This window comes from Neocloeon triangulifer, unplaced genomic scaffold (assembly GCF_031216515.1).
Source record: "Neocloeon triangulifer isolate White Clay Creek 2 clone unplaced genomic scaffold, ASM3121651v1 ptg000014l, whole genome shotgun sequence".
Classification (NCBI taxonomy): domain Eukaryota; kingdom Metazoa; phylum Arthropoda; class Insecta; order Ephemeroptera; family Baetidae; genus Neocloeon; species Neocloeon triangulifer.
Window position 1 is genome coordinate 3,149,160 of NW_026775556.1, and position 19,791 is coordinate 3,168,950.

At 41.2% G+C, this 19,791-nt stretch overlaps 6 protein-coding genes across 17 annotated transcripts in view; 3 read left to right on the plus strand and 3 right to left on the minus strand.

Annotated features, from left to right (window-relative positions):
• Positions 1-633: 633 nt before the first annotated feature.
• On the minus strand, positions 634-3,109 carry LOC132200431 (adenylate kinase). Of its 3 annotated transcripts, none has more exons than XM_059625893.1 (7): positions 2,952-3,109; positions 2,384-2,505; positions 2,153-2,270; positions 1,980-2,098; positions 1,348-1,515; positions 1,184-1,298; positions 634-959 (listed from the first exon to the last, which is right to left on the minus strand). In XM_059625893.1, the coding sequence occupies exons 2-7, from the start codon at positions 2,495-2,497 to the stop codon at positions 853-855; spliced, it is 741 nt and encodes a 246-aa protein (XP_059481876.1). In that variant the 5' UTR covers positions 2,498-2,505; positions 2,952-3,109; the 3' UTR covers positions 634-852. The 3 variants fall into 3 exon arrangements, with proteins under 3 accessions (XP_059481876.1, XP_059481878.1, XP_059481877.1); XM_059625895.1 differs by lacking the exon at positions 2,952-3,109 and adding an exon at positions 2,748-2,892; XM_059625894.1 differs by lacking the exon at positions 2,952-3,109 and adding an exon at positions 2,687-2,844.
• Positions 3,110-3,271: 162 nt separating this feature from the next.
• On the plus strand, positions 3,272-9,267 carry LOC132200426 (uncharacterized). 3 transcript variants are annotated; one of them, XM_059625881.1, is made up of 16 exons: positions 3,272-3,390; positions 3,668-4,902; positions 4,961-5,192; positions 5,507-5,875; positions 5,939-6,550; positions 6,638-6,961; positions 7,015-7,252; positions 7,308-7,433; positions 7,488-7,725; positions 7,776-7,916; positions 7,972-8,144; positions 8,202-8,349; positions 8,403-8,571; positions 8,623-8,684; positions 8,816-8,922; positions 9,032-9,267. In XM_059625881.1, exons 2-16 carry the CDS (start codon positions 3,677-3,679, stop codon positions 9,163-9,165), a joined length of 4,299 nt encoding a protein of 1,432 aa, XP_059481864.1. In that variant the 5' UTR covers positions 3,272-3,390; positions 3,668-3,676; the 3' UTR covers positions 9,166-9,267. The 3 variants fall into 3 exon arrangements, with proteins under 3 accessions (XP_059481864.1, XP_059481865.1, XP_059481866.1); XM_059625882.1 differs by having other exon boundaries at positions 7,491-7,725; XM_059625883.1 differs by lacking the exon at positions 8,816-8,922.
• A 7-nt stretch (positions 9,268-9,274) lies between these two features.
• LOC132200428 (uncharacterized) lies at positions 9,275-13,010 on the minus strand. Of its 3 annotated transcripts, none has more exons than XM_059625886.1 (10): positions 12,866-13,010; positions 12,430-12,639; positions 12,115-12,373; positions 11,876-12,059; positions 11,732-11,823; positions 11,578-11,668; positions 11,196-11,517; positions 10,505-10,986; positions 10,288-10,453; positions 9,275-10,186 (listed from the first exon to the last, which is right to left on the minus strand). In XM_059625886.1, the coding sequence occupies exons 2-10, from the start codon at positions 12,542-12,544 to the stop codon at positions 9,798-9,800; spliced, it is 2,100 nt and encodes a 699-aa protein (XP_059481869.1). In that variant the 5' UTR covers positions 12,545-12,639; positions 12,866-13,010; the 3' UTR covers positions 9,275-9,797. The 3 variants fall into 3 exon arrangements, with proteins under 3 accessions (XP_059481869.1, XP_059481870.1, XP_059481872.1); XM_059625887.1 differs by having other exon boundaries at positions 12,731-12,870; XM_059625889.1 differs by lacking the exon at positions 12,866-13,010 and adding an exon at positions 12,765-12,861.
• A 29-nt stretch (positions 13,011-13,039) lies between these two features.
• LOC132200430 (protein-lysine N-methyltransferase EEF2KMT) lies at positions 13,040-14,723 on the plus strand. The gene is made up of 6 exons (XM_059625892.1): positions 13,040-13,239; positions 13,546-13,689; positions 13,762-13,849; positions 13,901-14,016; positions 14,074-14,410; positions 14,464-14,723. The coding sequence occupies exons 1-6, from the start codon at positions 13,150-13,152 to the stop codon at positions 14,706-14,708; spliced, it is 1,020 nt and encodes a 339-aa protein (XP_059481875.1). The 5' UTR covers positions 13,040-13,149; the 3' UTR covers positions 14,709-14,723.
• Positions 13,743-19,289, minus strand: LOC132200427 (transmembrane protein 245). Of its 2 annotated transcripts, XM_059625884.1 has the most exons (16): positions 19,004-19,289; positions 18,522-18,794; positions 18,177-18,470; positions 17,874-18,123; positions 17,742-17,821; positions 17,657-17,671; positions 17,356-17,595; positions 17,128-17,302; positions 16,941-17,065; positions 16,759-16,887; positions 16,536-16,703; positions 16,279-16,483; positions 16,045-16,229; positions 15,755-15,986; positions 15,528-15,702; positions 13,743-15,475 (listed from the first exon to the last, which is right to left on the minus strand). In XM_059625884.1, the coding sequence occupies exons 2-16, from the start codon at positions 18,753-18,755 to the stop codon at positions 15,271-15,273; spliced, it is 2,712 nt and encodes a 903-aa protein (XP_059481867.1). In that variant the 5' UTR covers positions 18,756-18,794; positions 19,004-19,289; the 3' UTR covers positions 13,743-15,270. The 2 variants fall into 2 exon arrangements, with proteins under 2 accessions (XP_059481867.1, XP_059481868.1); XM_059625885.1 differs by lacking the exon at positions 17,657-17,671 and having other exon boundaries at positions 13,744-15,475.
• Positions 19,290-19,420: 131 nt separating this feature from the next.
• LOC132200425 (kinesin-like protein KIF13A) overlaps positions 19,421-19,791 on the plus strand; it is a 43,210-nt gene continuing 42,839 nt past the window's right edge. For all 5 annotated transcript variants that reach the window (XM_059625875.1, XM_059625880.1, XM_059625876.1 and 2 more), the window contains exon 1: positions 19,421-19,660. In XM_059625875.1, coding sequence (XP_059481858.1) covers positions 19,606-19,660 — 55 coding nt within the window. In that variant the 5' untranslated portion in view covers positions 19,421-19,605. The remainder of the gene's footprint in view (positions 19,661-19,791) is intronic.

The window sequence follows — 19,791 nt, forward strand, 5'->3', positions numbered from 1 at the left end:
AGATGAGTAACAAGGTAACGATGCAGGAATCATCTCGCGACCTACGATCAAGTTACGAATCACTTTTATTATTTTATTGGCTGCAGAGATTCACAAACGGGAAAAACCAAATGAAGCAGCAAAAAAGGTGAGCGATCTTTTCGCTCTATACCTGGGGATAAATAACTCAGGGATTGCGCAACGAGCAGCAGCAGGAAATGTTAAGGTTGCAGGGTTAACGCAGAGCGATCGGTTGGTGCTCGCTCGGTGCTGTGGGCGTCCATAGCCACTTTGCACGTAATGATATTGTTCTCTTATTGCACATATTTTCCTTGTCGCGCGCGCCAAAGGGTCAAAGAGCTCGACTCAATTTACGACACGGACGGCAAATTTCGAGCCAGGAAAAAGCGAAAGGATCATTCCTCAGAGATGATCTATAAGTCTGCTCCTAGGCGTTTTCTCAGTAAGATGCCCATCTACTTTTAATTCAAAATTATCACGCCCCGATCTTGAGCAGAACAATGCGTTGGCTCCGCTTTACCAAAAACAGTTTTCCGCGTTCCTCTCAATTGCATAAGATAGAATTTCTTTATTAAATCAGGGAATGTGACACGCCAAAAACAATGACGAAATTGACGAATAAAAATGATAAAATTACTTTGATAGAACTTTTTATTGCCGGTGCGGTGGCACCAAAAAATAACACAACTTTTCCCAACAACCCTGTACTTTTTTATAAAGCTTCTCTCTGAAAAATTATTCCCAAACTATCTGCTTTCAGTGCACACTGATTTAATTAATTTTGGTTTGCCCGATCTGGTGATTTGTTTCACATTAATTAAAAGCGCTACTAGTAAGTAGTTGCGATGGCGCTCAGACAAATAGGACCTTGTCCTTGCTGCGGGCTGTCTGGAAAATGTTGTCGATTTTGCTGAAAACATCAGAAGACACCTTGGAAGCGTCAATGTAATGATGGATGCCTGTAATAAAGATAATGTAAATTTGTTAATTTTATTTTAAATTTCTAGAAAAAAAATCAAAAAGTCACAATAAAATTATCAAATTAAAAGTGAAAGGCTACTTGCTTAAAAAAAATCAATAATTTTAGCTATAATTATTGACTGATGAACCATTTCATTTGAATTGAAATACCAAATAACAATAAATCATATTTAATTTACTAATATAATTAAATTAATTTTACCTTTGAGCTTGTAGTATTCGACGAGAGGACTCGTCTGCTTGTGGTATGCTTCGAGACGCTTTACCAGAGTCTCTGCGTTGTCGTCAGATCGACGTATCAATGGCTCTCCTGTAATCTGATTGAACATTTATTTTTGATGTATTTTAATTCCAAATTAATTTTACATCATCAGTCATTGATTTCTTGGGTGGGTGGAATTCTTCATGATATGAGCGGCCACTGGCAACGTGTATTAATCTGCCGGTGATTCTTCTGACCAAGAGACTGTCGTCAATGCCAAACTCAATGACCGCGTCCAGGTTGGCCTTACGTTTGTCGAGCAGTTTGTCCAGCTGGATATAAATTCCATCGATTACAAATTGACATGAAGCACTTTTGAAGATAAGGCATGAGTTAAAATAAGCAAGAGATAGGAGTTCAGCTGTTTATAAAATCACAATTCGTAATCTGCTGTTTTAACTAAAACTCCAAACAACTTGCTGTAACTGAATTGTTTAAAGCTCAAAGTTCACTGCTTTTTTAACAGCAAGTTATCTTGTTCTGAGTTTCTGACAATTTTTTTTCTTAAAAGATGATTGTTTAAACTTATCTTTAGATATTTATATTATTATTATTTTTACTATAATTTTATAAACATACATCTACTTCAATTTCATTCTAAAATAATATATATTTTTAGCAATAAGTGCAATTGTAGAATATTATTTAGTTTAAGATAAACTGGGACTAAAAAAAAATTGTAGTTAATATGTTAAACCTTTGAACTCATTTATAACAATCACAATTTTTAGCATACTTTTTCCGCTTGAGGAATGGTGCGGGGGAAGCCGTCAAGGAGGAAGCCGTTTTTGCACTCTGGCTTATCCAGATTTGTCGAAATAAGATCCACAACCAAATCATCACTGACGAGAGCTCCTAAAAAGATAAATTTTTCACGTTTGATTGAAATTTTTAGATTTGACTTCTTGCCTGCGTCCAGAGTTTTCTTCAGCGTCTGGCCCAATGGAGAGCCGGTGCCAATTTCAGCCCTGAGCATGTCACCCGTTGACAAATGGCACACACAGTATTTCTTTTTCAGGAGAGGGGCCTAAAAAAATGTCAAAATAATTTAATTTATACCAAATAATATTATAATTAATTAAAAAAAAATCGAAGTATTTTTAAGTAATATTTTTTTTGAATACTAATTTATGGGCATACCTGAGTTCCCTTTCCTGAGCCAGGGGGTCCAAGAAGGATGGCATTGATGCCGACCTGAGTGTCCGTCGCCGGTACAGGGGCTGGTGCGGGTGCTGCTGAAGCCGCAGGTGGCATTTTTCAAGCTGTATAAAAAATAAAGAGGCTTTAGCAGATCGTTCAACAAGTTGTCCGCGAGGCCGTAGGTTCGATTAACCCGCTTAATTGGGGTTTCTCGATCGGTGACCTGGTTGCAACGACAAAAATAGCGCAGGCGAGAAATCGTACGAGTGTCCTGTTTTCATTCAAACTCTAAAATAGACTGACCAAGACTGAACGGAAAGTGGCTGAAAATTGCAGAAATTGATTGCAAGGTCATTGGGTCCACCTGGGTGTGATAATTGATGCATGTAACCGGGACAGGAAGTGGCAAAGGGTAAATTTAGGACACGTAGACCGGCATTTTTCAAAATTTTTTCCGAGGACCCTTTTTCGTTGATCATGTCAGAAATTTGCGAATGATCTTGGTTATTAATGTAATTTATGATAATTTAAATTTCAATTGAAAGGTTTGACTTGAAACAAAGGTCACCTTCGTCAGCTGGCTGGGTCGAAATGGGCAAAGTTTACGTAAATGAGGGTGAAAGTGATTTTTTTCGATTCAAGTGCCGTCCGGACAGAAAATGAACAGAGATCGAGCCAATCACAACTCTTAGAACAGTGCGAACAAGTCATGAAAAATTTGAGATGACACCATTTTTCTATCGGAATAGAGCCCGCGAATATTTGAAAATTGCATAGAATCAATAATAGTGCTTTGGAAACAAACATGGCGGCGTATTGAATCTTGTTAAAACTTTTGGAACACACCTTTCCATATTCTCTGTATGGTGCTGCCGCATTGTGACCGCCGGCAAAAACAAGTCGACCCCAAGCCGTAGCGTTGTTGGTGCTAAAAGTTTCAGTTTTCAACAAATTTTTGCTGATTTTTCCCTCTGATTTTGTATTCTTCTGCTGAACATGAAAAACTGGTAAGGTTGCTTCGATTTTTCTTTGAATTTTGCAGCCTCAAAGTTATTTCGGAGCAGAAATAAATTAATTAGGGCAGGCAAATGATGGGGTGTTTCCGTCCCGCGCGTCAATAAAAAAACAAACAACTTTTCCATAAAACGAAATTGAGTATTTTACAAAACTATTATTTTGAGGAAAAACAATCAACAAATTTTTTTAAATACTTTCTAGTAATTTTTTTGAAGAAAAATTTGACGAATAACACAAACGACTAAGGAATGTTTTGACCCATTTCAGACACCAGAAATGTCGGACTCATCGAACGACGACTCGAAAGACTTCAATAGCAGCGAGGTGTCCTCGACCTGCAATGTAGGACGCCAAAACCAGCCGGTCGAAGAAGGAGCGTCGACGAGCGACGTCCCAGTGCCGCGTTCCTTATCCCCAGACACTTCCGAAGCGGCAAACGCGGCCGTTGATAACCAGGGCAATGACCTGACCTCAACAACCGCCGAACCCAGCAGAGGCGAGGACGCCAAATCGACCAGTTCAGAAGAGTATCCAGACGCAGACGTGTCTGGTAACGTGACTGGATCAAATGAACGTGCCTGGCCGGTTGAGGAAGAGGAGGAGCCTCCGGCCAGTTCATCGGGGACTCAGGCAGTGTCAAAGCCCTGGCAGATGCTGGTGTCTTATGACAGCACTTCAGACGAGGAGGAACCAGATACAGAAACTGCCTCCGCGTCCGAATCGATTCTGACAAGGGAAATTTCCACTACTCAAGAACCGGATGTTTCTCCCAATAACGGACAAAATGTAACCGGTTCCGGAGACGCTGTCCGAGATGAGGGCGCTTCTAGCTCGGAGATGAGACTAGAAGGTAGTTCTGTATCTGGTTCGCACGATTTCAATGCTGAAGGGGAAGCTGGCTCGTCTTCGAATGTAGAGGAAATTTCTGAAGGACAGGACGAGCAACTCACCTCGAGTGGTAACAACAACGATGGAGTTGAGTCCAGCAGACTCAACCAACCTGAAATGGAAGTGGAGGAAGAGGAGGAGGAGGAAATTCTCACCTCCAGTGGTCACGAGGCCGAAGCTGTGGACGACCTGGTCGTCTCGGTGTCCGGTTCAGACGAGTTGGACCAAGAGCCCCAGGCCAACGTCCTTTCGTCCTCAAACAACATCATCGCGTCTCTGTTGACGGCCGAGAGACCGGCGAGTTCGGAGGCTGACCCCCTCGGACCTCAGGTTCAGGTTATCCGACCTGACTCTCCTTCAACTGGTAGATCCAGACCGGACGTTTTAGCAGGAGGATCGCGAATTCTAGAAATTATTCCGCCACAGCCCAGCGTAAGTGGTGAAGTTCGAGTGAGCGAAGAAGCTGCTCGGAGAGTGTCTTCAGCGTCTCAAAGACCGCCGATGGGAATTTCCGTTCTGGCACAGCAGCTGCGAGTCTCCTCTGCTGGCCAGGGACACTCTGCTCTCATGAGGCAGCTCATTTCATCGCAAAACGAATCCGCAGTGGGAAATAGGTAGGAGTTAATCTAAATTTAAAATCAATTGATTTGAAACCTATTGAAATATTTCTAGGTGTGGTCCCGACAGCACAACTGTGGACCAGAGTGCAGCCAGCGCTGCTGAAGAAGTTAGCACCACCGAGGAAGACCAGACAGGCCAAGTGAGCACCTCCCAGCAAAGAGGGTTAGTCTCAACATCCTGGCCGGCTGCCTCTGGCGTTTCGTCCAGTGCGGACAGTCCAATATCTACGAGCAACAACACTCTGAGTGGCCTTCTTGCTTCAAGGTTGACAAGAGACCCACAGGTATGAATTAAAGAACTTTTACTAATTTTTAATTGATAAAAAGTAAGGACAAAGTGTAAATCTCAAAAATTATACGGCTGTTCGATTATATAAAATTAAAATGTAAAAATATTTCAACGCTCTTAATAATGAAATGATATTAGTGAAATTTTCAAAATCTTTTATTCAATTAATCATTTTAAATAAAAAATATTTATTTGCAAAATTAAATATTCTGACTTTAAATCGCAAATGATTGTACAGTTTTTTAATTTTTTCCCTTTTGTTCATTCTTACAAGGTGCAATATTATTTGGATTCATTTGTTATTGACAGGTGAGCACAAGCATAAATGCTGCCCACCGACCACGAGACAGCAGTGATCTTCGAGACAGCAGTGGTGCAAGCAGCACAACCTCTGGGCTCCGAGGTCTGCTGTCCACGCCAGCCAGAGTGAGCAATTTCAACAGAAGCAACTTCAGTCCCCCAACACAGAGCGTCTCACCGCCCTCTCTGGCCGAGCCAACAGACAACGCCATGGGTGGCCATCAGCCAGACGGCGGCTCCAATTTTATTTTGTCTCCCCAGCTTTCTCCATCTTCCTCACAGAGGCCTAATGAGACTCACCAGAGTTTTTTGGCCATGCAATTGGCTGGACCTTCGATGGCAACCGCTCCTGGAGATAAGTTCCCAGGAGATGATAAGGTATGGTTTTTTGTTTTTGCCTTTTGATTAATTAAAGTGGCTTATTTTGTTTTTCTTCCAAAGGGTAAAAAGAGGAAAGTGTCTCCTGATAGACCCCACAGGCGATCTCCACCTCCACCTGCTGGTCCAAGCCGAGACCTAAGTTCAGCGTCACCTCCTAGTGCTTCTTTGATGGAGCAGCTGAGAAAAGCTGGAGTTATCATAACACCAGTTCCAAAATCTGCGCAACCGGATTCGGAACCAAAAAGGAATGACGTTGAGGGTCGTCAAGATGTGCAAATCGACGTTCAGATCAGCCAGCCATCGACAAGCAGACAAGCGGCTGTGCCAGTAGAAGAAGACTGTGAGCCCATGGATGAATCTTTGGACTTGAATGAGAACAAAGCGGTCATGGAGGAAGAGGACGAGGGCCAAATGGTTTTGGTTGATGAGGAAATTCCATTGACTGACACGCCGGAAAAGAAAAGGCCAGGAAGGAAAAGGGGTAAGCGGAAACCGATCGAACTGAATCCGGAAATGTTGCGAACAAAGCGGCCTAGAAGAGCTAAGGAGAGGCACGAAGAGGAGGAAAAGGTGAAAGAGGTGCCTAAAAAGGTGGAACTTCCCCCACCTGTTGATGGAGAAACTCCGGTAAAGAAGAAAAGAGGGCGAAAGCCAAAAGCTCTTCTGCTTCAGGTTAGTTTTTAATTAAGAGTAATTTAATTCTTTTGATTTTAGATTAAATTTGTATTTTACGTTATCAAAATTTGATTTGTATTTTAGCTGGCTGCTGAGGCAAAAGCAAGAGAAGAGGCTTTGGCCAAAGAAAGGGCTGAGAAAGGCATCACTGAGGATGAAGTAGAAGATAAAGAAGAGAAGAGTCAAGAAAATGAGTCACCTTCCCCGGAGAAGAAGGGAGATAAGCGGCAGTGGCGGAAAGGAAAGAGGGAGCCAAAAAAGACACCCAAAACTCCAAAACCAAGAACTCCAAAGCCTAAACCAGTCCGTGAAACACCAAGTGGTGCTCAGGACGAAGAAACAAGAATGAGCGCCACTGTCGAGGACAGTCAGCAAAGCAAGCCTACTGATTCGGCTCCAAGAAAAAGAGTGAGAAATCCTTTATTTTTAAAATAATCCACCAACTGAAATTTTTCATTTAGTTTGTGTTGCCAATATTGCAACCACTGGAAGTATCAGCTGAGGATGTTGCCGAATATCAGTGGCCGCCAAATGACCGCCTGGCGGACATGTATATGCTTCAAGAACAAATCGCGCTTTTTCTTGGTGTTAAGTCTTTCAAGCGGAAATACCCTGACTTGAAACGAAGACCAGTAGAGCCCCAAGAACGAGAATACCTGCAAGAAAGAGGAATCGTCTCTGAGTCCATGTGTGATTTAGGTTAAATTAAATATTTATTTTACGAGGGTGAGAGTAATATTAAATATTGTATCAGGCTTAACTGCTGTGCTGAGCGCAGAGGTCTTGGACATCATGTCCGCTGATTATCATGAGAAGTATGAAGAATACAAGCGAGCCGTCAGAGAACGAATTGCGAAAGAAATGCAAAACAAAGCAAAAGGTAGTTAATATTTATTTTTTAAAAAGAATATGACAATACAACTTATTCTATCAGCAGTTTCAGCTTTTAAACCAATGGATGCAAAAACAAGGGCCATGCAGTCTGCAGCCAAGTGGAATGCCAGTTTTAATAAGGAGAGACGAGAAGAGCGAAGGTGCTGCTGTGATTTGCAAACAATGACCTTCCAATTCCCAGAGCAAAAGAGGAAGACTGTAATGAATAACGAGAAGCCCGCTCCAGGAGTCTACCCTGTTGCACTCATCCCTGGACAATACACGGACTATTACAAAAAGTGAGAAACCTTAATAAGCCGTCTGAATTGATTTAATTTTTTTTTAACAGCTACACTCCAACGGAGCTGAAATATTTGCCAATTAATACAGTCATGTATGGCCCACTGAGGCCAAATGAGCAGCTAGAGGAAAGAATGTCTGAAGCCAGCCAGTCCGACTCGGAAGGTTCCTCCTCTTCAGATGACAGCTCGTAAGTTAAAAATTGATGTTTTTCTATAACTTTTACTACATTTTATTTAATATAGAAGTGATTCATCGAGTGAAGGATCAGCTGAGTCTGCAGACTCAATTTCAAGTGCCCCTGAACCAGATCAAGAAAACGTGGTCAATGCACCACCAGCAGGGACCAAGTGTCGAACTTGCTCATTCCCTGGCACACCAGAAAGCATGGTCACTTGTTCACAATGTAGCACACACGGTAAATCTAGTTGCATTCATTAAAACCTAAAAGTTAAAATTTTAATTTTATTTCAAGGGCATCTGCTTTGCCTGGGCCTAAATACTGACATGCTGTCCCACATCAGACGGTACGCTTGGCAGTGCACCGACTGCAAAACTTGCATCCAATGCAAAGATCCGGCTGATGAAGATAAAATGCTCTTCTGTGATCTCTGCGATCGAGGGTACAAAATTAATTTTTGACTCTTAATTTGGTCATTAATTGATAAAATTCTAGCTACCACATTTACTGTGTTGGTCTGAGAAAAGTTCCAGAGGGCCGATGGCACTGCAAAGTTTGTGCAGTCTGTGGGTCTTGTGGGAGCATCGACCCGTCTGGAGCTGACACTCCACAGCCAGCGCCTCCTCCGAACTCTCCCGAAAAAGCTCCCCAGTGGCAGCACGAAGTTTGTCCAATTGTCTACATCTCAAATTAAAACTAATATTCTGATTTTCAGTACAAAAAGGGTGAGAAGAATAACAAAATCTATGCTCAGACGCTGTGCATTCCCTGCTCAAGGTATGTTTCCTAAAGCTTGTTTATTTTCATGGGCCTTATAAATATGCATGCTTTTTGGTCGGCAAATGTTAAACCTGCATGTCCGTTTCACCCAAACTAACCAAGTGTTGTCTATTGTGTGGCTTAAACAGGCTGTGGCGGAGGGGGAGCTATTGCCAACATTGTTTGCGTTGTTACTCGAAAACGGACGGCACGACCATGGTCAACTGTTCCATCTGTGACAAGTGGATGCATGCAGGTATGTCTCTTGCTTCAAGTCATATTTTATACCTGTGTGGTTTTTGTTTTCCATATTAACAAAGACCGATTATAGAATATTGAAATATTATAAAACTCTTTATGTGCAGAGTGCTGCAAGCTGGCGCCCGGCCCCGAGCTAGCTAAGCTCAATTTCGTGTGTGAGAACTGCCAAGAGGGCAGCCAAGTACGAGCAACCCCATCCAACAGAGGACTCCTGAAGGTGTTGACAAAGGTCCATTAGCCTACTGCACAATTATTTATTCAAGTACTTCACTGGTTTTCTCAATTCCATTATCTCTGGTGTACAGGATCAATAAAAGTTGTTTTTTTAGTAAAATAACAATTCGGTCTTTTTGGTGAACCTGTTTAATTTTCCTGTTTGAAGTGTTTCACAATTAGTTTACTTTGCACACCCAAGTACCTGGTACATAAACAGCATTCACTGCAACAGAGCAATAAAAGTAAGCAATGGCTCCTTCATAAGTATAAACAGAGAGAGCAACAAAAAAATTAAATTTTGTTAATCATGTTGTGAGAGCAGCGCCTAATTACTATTTGTTACAAGTAACTTGTCTAGGATTGTGAAAGACGAGCAATAAAGTGGCCTCAATACAAATATGGAACAAAACAATAAAACATAACAATAATTGATCTGATATTGAATATCACAACAGAGGCAAGTAGTATTAATTATGTTGCATAATTAGTTCAGAGTAGTTAGGTACGTCAGGTGTCGGCAAATAGATGATCGTCAAAAAGTAAATAGCTGCAGAAAACGTGATCAGAATTTTCCAGTTTTCAAGAAACATTAGTTCGTACAAAAGTGTGGAGCAGGAGTCGGAAATCAGGAGGTAGTTTCTTTGTGCTAGAGGATCACTGGAAACGGAGACCGCACAAAGAGAGGACAGTGTTTTCGTCGTGCAGGGAAAGAACCGGCACGAGGGTGGCTCCCAACGCGATTCGCTTCTCCCGCAGGCCACTTTGCACTCGCGAAATGGCCTCACTCAAAATTTCGGCGTCAACCGCCCCAGTCCGATAAAACGCACGCACGGTCAGTGCACTTGACGGTGGCGCCTCGCGCAGTAGCTTGCCCATGGCATAGTCCACGGCCTGGGTGAGCGAGTCCAAGGTCTGGTGACCTTCGACATAGCAGACCATGGCCGCCACTGTGCCGTCGTAACTCCAGCGGCTCCGGATGTTGGCCTGGGGAGGATTGGCAAACTCGTCACCTTCGTCAGTCAAACGACAACCGGTCTCCTCATCTGAAAATTTTTATTGCATTCAGACTTTGCCAAAAATACTTTTTTATACTAATTTGAAATTCTTCAGCCCTGGATTATATTGCAATTTAAGTTTTACTTACATTCAAAGCGACGGTTGTGAGCATGGGCCCAGACACTCCACTCCAGAAGAGCGCCTCTTGGAAGGGCAGGAACTATGACAAAATCAACTATGGCATTTGTGGTGCGTCTCTCCCACAGTTGTCGAACAGTTTGGACAGCATGTCTGCTAGTCAAATAACAAACTCCCTGCCAAGACAAATATTACTTTGTGTTGAACAAAAAATTTAAAATAAATACCTGCACCACGTCTTGAAGTTCGAACCTCGAGTTCATGGCTGCGAGAATTCGGCTGACATGTCTTATGGCCAAAAGACACTGGGCTTGAACACCAGCACCTTGAAGCAGTTGTCCCGAACTTGGGTCCAGTGCAATCTGGCCAGCCACTTGTACCACACTGTCCACTCGGACAGCTTGGCTGTACGGACCAATGCTTGCTGGAGCCCAGTGGGACAGTGACTGGACATGAAGGGCCTGTTTTGGAAGCTCCGGTTCTTCAGAGCTCTCCTGCTGCGGAGTTTTGTGAGCAGTGGCTTCGAGAAGGACAGGGAAATTTTCAGGAAGGCCGACTTCAAGACAGGCACGAACTGGCGGTTCGCCGCCGCTTGAGACCATCCGAGCGCTGAATTTATCGTTGACGGCTCCAAATTGGGACAAATCGCGCAACCAAAGGGCAACTCCGACCACATCTGATAGGCTCATCTTGCGGGATTCAAGCAACTCTGTGGAGAATCGATGAAAAGTTTAGTACTTTTTAAGTAAATGAAGTTGAATGTAAAAGGGACCCTTCATTATATTTTATTTTTAAGCTGTTTATTGCTTTCATAAAAAGCCATGTCCGGCTCAATACAAATTTTAAAAATTATCTTAATTTTGTATATAGAATTTTTCAATAAATTTAATTAGCGTAAATTAAATCGCAGGGCCTAACCTTGGAGTTTATCAAGAGCGTTGCTCATGGCATCAGCGCAGGAACTTCCTTCTCCAGGCACTCCAGTGACCCAGCACCAACCCTCAGAGTTGCACTGGATTTGTGGGTGGTTGCAGAGTTTCTCTTCGTAAAGAATCGGCACAGGAACTTCATCGACAACCTCAGTCTCTTCCACCTCAGCTTCAGATTTTTTCTCTTCATCAAACTCGTCTCTGTTTTCCTTTACGAGCAATGTTTCTTCGACTCCATTCAGAAACTCTTTGGGGCTTCTCACCCTAGAAGCTGCAATTCTTTCCGGCATGGGCATCAACATAAACTCAGGCTGAAATATATGATAAAATTCACTGTTTTTCCTTAAATATAATTTGTGTGTGAAAATTACCGTTTTCTCAATGAGTCGCATCTTTTTAAAACTAAGGTAGCCAACGGGAGCAACAGCATTGTCATCGTGAATCACAGTCTGGTAGTCATCTCTGTTTATTTATTTTTTAAATTTTAATAATTTTTTAGGTTGACACAATAATATTGTGACTTACACTACAATGGCTTTATTAAATAATGGGCAATCTAGTGTAAAAGTTTCGTACTCGCCACCCTCACCACACACATTTAGGCCCCATTTTTCCTTCTGTTAAACAAATTTAAATCATTGGAAATAAACAAATTTGAGAAAAAGTTGCCATTCTCATTAGGTGTGGTGCAACGTCTGAAATATCTCTGCCAAGGTGCTGGGCAGGGTCGAGTCCCAGGGCGGCTACCTTGACAAGGATGGCCTGCACACCACTGGCAACCATCTCCGCCAAGAGTTCAGCCTGGTCTCGTTGCCACAGAAAGGCCAGACAAACAAGGCCAAGTCTTGAGCACCTGATGATTCAATCCAATCACCAAATTGCAGACGTCTGAATATTTGAAAAATTACACATTCTCGACTCGGACCCTCTGATAGTCGGACAGAATGGCCCCAACGGAGACACCATCCACACCGACCTCATCCTTGATGGTCTGCAGAAGCAGATAGAGGTCTTCGACCTCATCTCCTTCCTCGGGGGTGTACTCCTTGCTGGTCTGTTTCGTCCGGCCCTTTGTCACTTGTCGGAATAAGGGCAGACCCATGGCCTCGGCCAGCACCTCCACACCCTCGTGTCCGACTGACTGGTACATGTAACTGTCCATCTCGCCTAGAATTATATTTCTTTTTAAATACAGAACATTATTTTGCTGACTTTTAATTAACCATCGATGTCTGGCTGCAGATTGGCCAGAGCGACGAGTGAGTGTCCGGCGGCGACGCACTGCATCATGCCGTAGCAGCTGTCCTTGCCACCGCTAACCAGTCCGACGACCCTCATTGTTGGACACTCTCGTTCTTGCTCTACGGACAGGACAATCACTGTTGTTTATGTACTCGAAGACACGGAGTTACTCGTGACAAAAGACGTGTCATCTGGAAAACGAGACAAATATTGACATTCAAAATGTTGAAATTGATAGGTCGCGAGCAGCGAAAACAATTTTTAATCGCTGATCTTTTATACATAAATCCTCGGTGGCAGCAGGTTTCCTTCCTACTTCTATTTTTAGACCTTCGCGGAGATGGAAATAAAAAATAAATAAATCTGCTCGTGCAACAAAGCGCGTGCCGAGGTCGCGGCCAGTGCAGGGGTGCTCACCTTAGTGACCTCTCCGTCTCCATCGAGGAATTCGCGAAATGGTTTGATAGAAAAATAAAAAGTCGGACTGCTGCTGGGCCAGACTGGGTGTGACAAGGTTGACGTGAGAGGACGAGCGCGGATTGCGCAACCCGCGAATGGACCGGCGCAAAAAGTGGACGTAAGCCTCCTGTTCCTGTGTCTGGGGCGCCTCATCAGCTGCCCGTGAACAAAACATTGACACGCTGGTTTTGATCATAGTTTTAATTACTCTGCTTTTTATCTTTTCGGCGTGTTTCTTGACAATGAACAATGACGACGAGCAGGATTTTTTTCTGCTGCAAGCGCAGACCCATTTTCTTTCTTCGCAATCGATGACCAAATTTGATAAACTGGTTTGTTTTTATTAGAAAATCATCGATATGAACAAAACAAATTTTTAGTAAAATTAAATTTTTTAATCTTATATTATTTTTCAGAATTTCCAAACACATACTCTAGGTCATTTTACGCAACATAAGAAATACAATATGTCTATCAATATTGATTAATTATATGTTTATTTTTTTTTTTTATGAATTTTGACGTTTGACAAATATGTAGGCCATTGATGTTTGTAAATTCAATTTATTTTTTTGCTATGTGAAATGAACCATTTTGTGAGTTTGTATTTAATAATTCAAAAATTTATAATTTTTCAGGAAGAATTAAAACAAATTTTACGAGTTGGAGGCGAGGAAATGCAAATGAAATTTATTGCGATGACATTCGAACTGGACGATGTGAAGAAATATCCTGTAAAAATTGCATTTCAGAAGTCGTTTATTAAAAATTTGATGGACGACGTAAGTTCTACACATAAAATTACTATTCATCAATTTTTATATATTTGATTACCCTGATTTTTTTATACATAGCTGGAAAATTCACACTGTGAAATGACGGAGAGATTTTTTGAGTTGTACTGCGCTTTACTGGAGAAAGAAAAGAGCAAAGAAAAAAGAGGTGGAAACTGTAAAATTAAAAATTATTTTTAAATTATATCATTAATTTCAGCTCAGTACCATCACTTCAAAATTTGTAATGAGGAAATAAAGGAAATCAAAAAAATAATAATTAAATGTGATGAAAATTTTCTTAGCGGAGGGACGACCGGGCTCAGTCTGTGGCAAGTAGGGCTAAAACAAAATTAGATTTAAATGTATTTTTGATTCATTTGAATTATTTAGGCTGGATTTTCCTTAGCGGAATGGGCCTTGGAAAATAAGCAAAGACTCTACGGAAAAAACGTCCTGGAACTTGGGTCTGGCAGTGGATTTACGGGACTTGTAATTGCCGCCGAATGCAAAGCTCAAAGTGTCACCCTGACTGACGGACATGGCAAAGTTCTACAGCAGCTTGTGGAAAATATAAAACTAAATTGTGGAGAAACCAAAGAAGATGGTCTTTACCACTCGGAGTTGCTAAGAGCAAAATTTGGGACCACAAATTTATCGGTTGTCAATTTCCTCTGGGAAAATCCAAGCTACGCTGAAATCGAAACACCAGATTTAATTTTAGCTGCAGGTATTTTTCTTACATGAGAGAGATTTTATGATTTGAAATTATTGTTTTCGTAGATGTTGTATATGACCCTAGTGTGTTAAAGCACTTGAGCAAGACGTTGCTTTTGCTGCTGTCAAAAAAGGAAGGTTCCGAAGCCATACTAGTGTGTACTTTGAGAAATGAGTCAACTTTGGAAGGACTTTTTAATGTGCTAGGTAATCAAGTCTCAATATCAATAGAGAAACCAGCGGTGAACAAATATTTTGCTTATGAGGCTCAATTTCCAATTTTAATATACAAGCTAACTTTAAATAAATAAAAGAGCAATTTTTCTAAAGCAAAGGTGTAGCTTTAATCAATTTCCTTTTCTACTTTTACATTTTAGTATCTGGCAATTAAATACAGTCGGTATTGTAGCAAGGTGTTAGTTTCTCAGTCGTACAAGGGCAACAAGCAGAAAGCAGATATTTAAAAAAAGTAAAATAAGTTACAATAATAATGTAAGTTTTAAAAGCTTATTATCAACTATTTAACAAGTCTTGAAAGTAATTATCAGGTTTACAGATCTTCAAATTAACAGTGATTTGCTTGTTTAGCATTATTAAATTCCGTATTATATTATAAAATAATGGTAACCATAAAAAGGCTTACTTAGTTAGTTCAATAAAACCAATAGCAAAAATAAAGAGACTTAGTTAAATATATCAAATGCATACATAAGCTGCCAGATTTTAAATTTTAACCCATCAATTAATAATGCTTCAAAAGCTGGACTTGGAAATTTTAATCTCCGCAAATGATTGTTTAATTGAATTTTTTAATCTTGATTTGATCACATCTTGATCATTTTACGGGAGAATAATTTAGTAAATCATACTCTGTTATCTACGAATTGATCTATGGGAGAGAGCCTGAATGGTACGCTCATCCACTGTTGGTTCCGACTTTTCCTTAATCAGCGTTCCGGACATGTTGACGGCCACGAAAAGGCTGCACAACAGAAGCGGTCCTATTATGGCTCCTTCGACGCCCAGGCACAAAATTCCTCCAGCGACTGCCAAACCAGTTAAGTACGGATGACCCCCACTGCACATATTATAATTAAAAATAAAAAGTGTTGAAAGAGTTTACTAATTACCCTCGTATTTCCGAATATATGGTTGTATCAACAATAGAGGCTGGCAGTAAATGGCAAACAAGAAGAAGGATAGCTTCAAAACCTCTATCCTGAGCCAGCCAAAGCTCCAAGGTTGCTGGCAAACTGGCCCAGTATGTTCCCAAGAAAGGTACGGCGCCTAGCACAGCCGCCAGAACTAAATTATATAAATAAATAAAACTTTCATTAAGAATTCTACATTTACTTACCAGACGGGAGGTAAACTATTTTGACGTGGAACAAGTTGTGGATTAACCATGTCCAGGAACCGTAAAACACAGCCATTTTGAAAGAGGCTTTGAAAACGCCGTTTACGGCAGCTTCAAAGGCCTCGCCAAATCTCTTCCCGTTTGTCGAACTGAAGTTGGTAATCAGCTCGACCGGCTTGTACAAAGCCCCACTCGAGTTCAGCAGATAGAATAATGCAGTTAAGAAGACCACCTTAACAAAGAATTTTGTAATCTGCTCAAATTATTTGAAAATAATATGGTTAATTTACCATGCTGAGCACAAAGTTAAGCACTGCAGTGCCGCCTCCGAGGACGATCGAGAGAATAGTTGTCAGAGAACCAAAGAAGAGACTTAAATTGTCTTTTAGCAAAGTCCATACAGATGCCATTACATGCGTCAACGTTCCCATATTGGCCTTCAGCCACTCAGTCATGGCTCCAAAATCAAGGAGCTCTAAAAATGATATTTGCAAAAGAATATTAAATGATATAAATATATATACCAGGCGTAGTTGTAAGCCTGCTGACCAATGAATCCCAGCTGGATAAGACAGCATCACTAGTGACAACTGGGCCCTGAGTTTTGTCATCATTAACAGCAGAACTCATAACCCAGACTTGGTAAAGTCGGTCCCAAAGCTCCAAAACTTGTTGCTCCAGTTGGGCTGCTCTTGCCGTTTCCACTTGCGGACCAATCATGTATCTCACCTATTTCAATAGATGTTATAAAAATTATTGGCATAAATAAACAGGAGCAAACCAAATTTGATATTCCCTCTCTTCCATACTGATAGGCGTTATCGAGAACTTGTTTGATTGCGTCACTTATTCCTTCAGGCAGCATCTGGAGCAACTCGGGATTATTTACTATAGTTGAATTTGTAAATTGCGCTGCTGTTTGCACTATGTGCACTCCCTCGCCATAGATCTAAATATAAATATAATAAAAGATAAAGCAGCTAAAATTGATTTATAATTCATACTTGAATCAAAATGAAAACAGTAACCATCAGGGAGAGAATTATCAGTCCAACTATAACAACTACACTGGCAGCCATGTCAATTGAATTTTCAACAAAAGAAGAACCATAATCATGAGCTCGTCCTACAATCTGAAGAATTTTAGTTAATAAATAAATAAAAAAATACAAATCCTAAAACTTACTTTAATAACTCCCTTAATCGGCGGAGGGCAGAGAGAAGTTTCTCTTTCCTTGCACCACTCTACAATAATTTTCCAAACCTCTATAGCTTTAGCTTTGACAAATTGCTTTACTCCAAAGTAAGTCACTGTTTGAAAAAATAATGAAAAAATAATCAAGGGAGAACATTAAAAATATAATTAATCTTACAGCCTTTGCTGGTGAAGAAAAAGACAAGAGGTAAAGGAACAACTCCCAAGAGCCAAGTATTTTTATAAATGAACATGGCCAGGCAAGCCCAGCCAACAGCCATTAGACAGTGGTTGCCGGTCAAACCCTCTGGAGGAGAAATTGAGGCAACCAAAAAACTTTCGGGAATTCGAGGCTGTAATTTCAAAAAATTAATAATTTTATTTGAAAAAAAAGTGTCTAGTTAACCTTTGGACGGAAGGGGGTGCTTGTGAAATATGTTATGTGTCCACTCCTGCTGGACATAAGGGACATGGGTCTTATGTTCCTGAAAGCAAGTCTTTTGCCGTGGGGCCGACTGTCTGTTGTGTCAGGTGTTGCAAAAGATTCAGAAGCTGTAGGAATTGGACTCTTTACATCTCCGACAGTAATTTCAGGTCGTCGTACCTCTTCATTTGCCGCTTCATCAGATTCCACGTCTTCATTTTCCTGATCATAAGTTAAATCAAAATCAATCAAAATGCTTCTGTTAATCTGTTAAAATCAGTACCTCCTTTTTCTCAGCCTAAATTTTTGAGAGTCATGCAGGAATATATTAAATTATATACATGCAAAGTGAATAAAAAAGTATGTACCTCTCTGCAAGATACTAGTTCAGGTATGGGCTCCTGTAGAAGTACTAGTTTGATCGTATCCAGGTAGGAGGCTTCACTTCCTATAAAATCAATAGAGTTTAATTTGAAGCGTAATTAACAAAAATAATATACCCTTCAGACTTCTTTCAACGTGCGTTTCCCAAACCTCCACGCCAAGACCAACAATGAGCAATAGGGATGCAAAGCTAAATATCGTGACATTCCAAATTTTACTCTCGATGTTTGAGTTCAGCAGAGAAGTGAATGCCCAGCAGACAACAGCCAGCCACAGAAAGCAAGACACCACGGATAGTCTGCGCTGAGCCATTTCACTCTTGCTCTTTAACAGGAGGACTGCGTAGCCACCCACAGCACAAATTATCTGCATTATAATTTCAATGATTTGTTTTTGTAATAATATAAAAAAAATCTGACCAGCCAGATGCTGAGATGGGAGACGGACCAGTTGATGATTGCAAGGGTGAATGACCCGCACACCCTGGCAATGATAATGATGAAACGGGGCATGTAGTGATATGCCAGGGTTGTGGTGACGGTTGTCCCAAAGATGGCCAGGATGGCTATCAGGTGCTTGTATAGCATGTTGCCCAAAAGGTTCGAGAAGGAGTTGATCATCCGGACAGGAGTGACGGCCAAACCCACAAGGAACGGAGTCGAGTTGTCCCGATTACTCAAGAACCACGACTTCAGATAAATCACAAGAGAGTGCTGAAAAGAGATTTTATAAATTAAAGATTTTGGGCATTTTCGTTGACCAACCTTAAAAGGGTGGAGGACGGAACCACACAAAAGGGCCCAGAGCAGTGGTTTCATGAAAGGTTCCATTATGCAGCAGACAGCGTAACCAACACAGGTGCACACCATCAAAAGGAACAGTGCCAGGGCATTGTAAAGGGCGTGTCGAAGGGCCTTTTCATGGCCTTGGGGGATCAGGTAGTTGAAGACGTGCTCAAACGGAGACTTGATGTAGTCGCTCTGCGGAGTGACTGCCATCTTCAGCGACGACCGTCGACGCTCCCTCAAAGGTATGACCTGGAAGGTTAGAGTTCAATTTTAAAAATTATTAAATGAACACAATTTTAAAATCAGTTGTTCCTTGTTAAGAAAAAAATATGAAAAAATGCCACATTTAAGTAAATAGTCAAATATCTACATTGACAGCAACTGCCATGAAGCAAATCCTTGGTATGCAATGAATAAAAATGACAAAGAACATAATTATAGTGGATTAAATTACGTACACTTCACTTTAGAAAGGTTAAAATAATGTGGAGTCGGCGAAAGTGAAGAAACGTTTAGCGATCATTTTCATTTTCAAATATTTCAGTGCGGATCAAATCAAGCTATTATATCAGTTATAGCTGCAATGCTTGAAGATGATAAATCAATATCTTTCTAAAGTCTCGTTCACAAATTTGAAATCTAGAATTATTCTACAAGAAACAATTCGCCGCAGTGATAAAATCAACGATAAAATTCTGCGTTGATGATTTCTTTTCGGTTACACGCCCATTTGTTGACATGAAACTTTCAGGAGTGGAGGGGATGCAGGAAAATTTCATTGGGCAAATCTGGTTAGTGACGTCAGTGGAGCCGAGCAGAGCCGAACACGCTTGGATCCGCAGCGGCCGGTGCCGACGAGTGCCGAAGCGAGCAAGACCTGTGCAAGACTACGGAAAATGCAAGATGGCAGCAGACGTGAAGTCATGTCTAGCTAGGAGTCAGTGAAAATGGCCTTTAGTGACTCGTGTTCCAGGCTGGACGATGAATGAGATGCGTGAATAGTGCAGGACTATTAGTGTAGTGGTTTCGAAACGAAAACTGACAAGAAGCACGCTCCACCATGGCCACGGACAAAATCAAAGTCGCCGTCCGAGTAAGACCCTTCAACAGAAGAGGTAAATAAATTCATACTCAATGAGACCTCCTACGTCGTACAGTGATTCATTCACGGAAAACAAGCGCATTTTTCAATTCCTGATTATTATTTTTAAATATTTAAATTCAAATTCACGATTTTGAAAAGAAT

Excerpts from the sequence above, each read along its gene's own strand:
- LOC132200428 (XM_059625886.1), bottom strand. The coding sequence starts at position 12,544 with ATGAGGGTCGTCGGACTGGTTAGCGGTGGCAAGGACAGCTGCTACGGC. Across the intron at positions 12,374-12,429 it reads TCTGCAGCCAGACATCGATG|GCGAGATGGACAGTTACATG; the intron begins GTTAATTAAAAG and ends ATATAATTCTAG. Across the intron at positions 11,669-11,731 it reads TTTAATAAAGCCATTGTAGT|AGATGACTACCAGACTGTGA; the intron begins GTAAGTCACAAT and ends ATAAATAAACAG.
- LOC132200430 (XM_059625892.1), top strand. The coding sequence starts at position 13,150 with ATGAACAATGACGACGAGCAGGATTTTTTTCTGCTGCAAGCGCAGACC. Across the intron at positions 13,240-13,545 it reads TGACCAAATTTGATAAACTG|GAAGAATTAAAACAAATTTT; the intron begins GTTTGTTTTTAT and ends ATAATTTTTCAG. Across the intron at positions 14,017-14,073 it reads CCGGGCTCAGTCTGTGGCAA|GCTGGATTTTCCTTAGCGGA; the intron begins GTAGGGCTAAAA and ends TGAATTATTTAG.
- LOC132200431 (XM_059625893.1), bottom strand. The coding sequence starts at position 2,497 with ATGCCACCTGCGGCTTCAGCAGCACCCGCACCAGCCCCTGTACCGGCG. Across the intron at positions 2,271-2,383 it reads GCTCAGGAAAGGGAACTCAG|GCCCCTCTCCTGAAAAAGAA; the intron begins GTATGCCCATAA and ends ACATTTTTTTAG. Across the intron at positions 1,516-1,979 it reads CCATTCCTCAAGCGGAAAAA|CTGGACAAACTGCTCGACAA; the intron begins GTATGCTAAAAA and ends ATTTATATCCAG.
- LOC132200426 (XM_059625881.1), top strand. The coding sequence starts at position 3,677 with ATGTCGGACTCATCGAACGACGACTCGAAAGACTTCAATAGCAGCGAG. Across the intron at positions 5,876-5,938 it reads AGTTCCCAGGAGATGATAAG|GGTAAAAAGAGGAAAGTGTC; the intron begins GTATGGTTTTTT and ends TTTCTTCCAAAG. Across the intron at positions 7,253-7,307 it reads TGAGTCCATGTGTGATTTAG|GCTTAACTGCTGTGCTGAGC; the intron begins GTTAAATTAAAT and ends ATATTGTATCAG.
- LOC132200427 (XM_059625884.1), bottom strand. The coding sequence starts at position 18,755 with ATGGCAGTCACTCCGCAGAGCGACTACATCAAGTCTCCGTTTGAGCAC. Across the intron at positions 16,484-16,535 it reads GAGAGGGAATATCAAATTTG|GTGAGATACATGATTGGTCC; the intron begins GTTTGCTCCTGT and ends CTATTGAAATAG. Across the intron at positions 16,230-16,278 it reads CAGGCTTACAACTACGCCTG|AGCTCCTTGATTTTGGAGCC; the intron begins GTATATATATTT and ends TATCATTTTTAG.